Consider the following 1,144-nt stretch of genomic DNA (forward strand, 5'->3'; position numbering starts at 1 on the left):
ATATGCCAATACTTAAAGAGTTGTAATTTAACACGGTGAAGCAAGCACACACAAGCACACAGAAGACCCACTCAGTGTTTGAGAACTTGAGCATATTGAGACCAGTCACATTCCAACAGATCAAGAAGGAAACAAGCTTGAGAATACTAATTCCCTTCACAAAAGCCAATATTATCAAAGTTACAGCAAGTTGCAGCAACAGAATTGTCATTTTGTTTTGTTTCTTCTTTTGAGAAAAGGGATGTGTGTGCCAAACAAATTCACACTGTGGATATGCAATGCATTAAAATCAAACTATTCTGTTTGTCAATAACCCGATTTGGCAACACCATAAAGTAGAAAGTTCCAGTTCATTCAGATCTGTAGATTAATATTTGCCTCCGCAGCTAGAAGGTCGTTAACTTAACTGGAAAGGTTTCGAATGAAAGTTTATTTTTGATATCCAAATGAAAGAGCTTCTCGTTGGAAGATTGAGGGATCCATCTTTGCAAAATCTGAAACTGAATCAGCAGGTTTTGATGGTGTTGTTTTGTTGAAGGTATTTCTTGAAGATGGTGTTCCAAACATGCTTGAGCTGGTTGTATTAGCAAATGGATTAAAGACATTCTTTTTCTGTTCTGTTGGAGTTGCAACTTTGAGATTTGCAAATGGATTGGTTGTCTCAGTAGCAGGTGGATTATCTGTGGATGATGATGAACTGGAAGGAATTATGATAGATGCAAACGGATTGGAATCTGATTCATTTTCCTTATTTACATTATCTTGATGTGATCCAACACTTGGAATGTTTAACGTAGCAGTAGGACCTGTTGATTTGGTTTCTGTTCCTAGCTTTACTGTTGGTTGAGCATTGTCAATTGGTTTAGGTTCCGGTTGTTTGAAAGCAGAAAGATCCAATTGTGGGGTCTGTTTGTTTGTGTCAGGTGCTATTACTGGGGTTTCGATTGTGGCTGGTTTTTGGGATGGTCTTTCCTCTCTTTTGGAAGTGTTGGTTGTTGGAAGTACAAATGTTGGAGGATTAGATTTTTCTTCAGTCTTCTTATTTTCAGTGGAAGAAGAAACTGCTCCTGCAGTGAAAGTAAAACCAACAGTAGTAGAAGAAGTTTCTGAGGAAGAGGTTGTAGGTTTTGGTGGTGCCCTTCGA

At 38.2% G+C, this 1,144-nt stretch overlaps 1 protein-coding gene across 1 annotated transcript; it reads right to left on the reverse strand.

The window, feature by feature from the left end:
• Nucleotides 1-429: 429 nt before the first annotated feature.
• On the reverse strand, nucleotides 430-1,067 carry NAEGRDRAFT_55025 (uncharacterized protein; the record flags this gene model as incomplete). The annotated part of the gene is made up of 1 exon (XM_002667929.1): nucleotides 430-1,067. A coding segment is annotated over one exon (636 nt), but the record flags the coding sequence as incomplete, so codon positions are not given.
• Between the last annotated feature and the right edge of the window lie 77 nt (nucleotides 1,068-1,144).

The sequence above is a fragment of the Naegleria gruberi genome (genome assembly GCF_000004985.1).
Source record: "Naegleria gruberi genomic scaffold NAEGRscaffold_1408, whole genome shotgun sequence".
NCBI lineage: Eukaryota > Heterolobosea > Eutetramitea > Acrasida > Naegleriidae > Naegleria > Naegleria gruberi.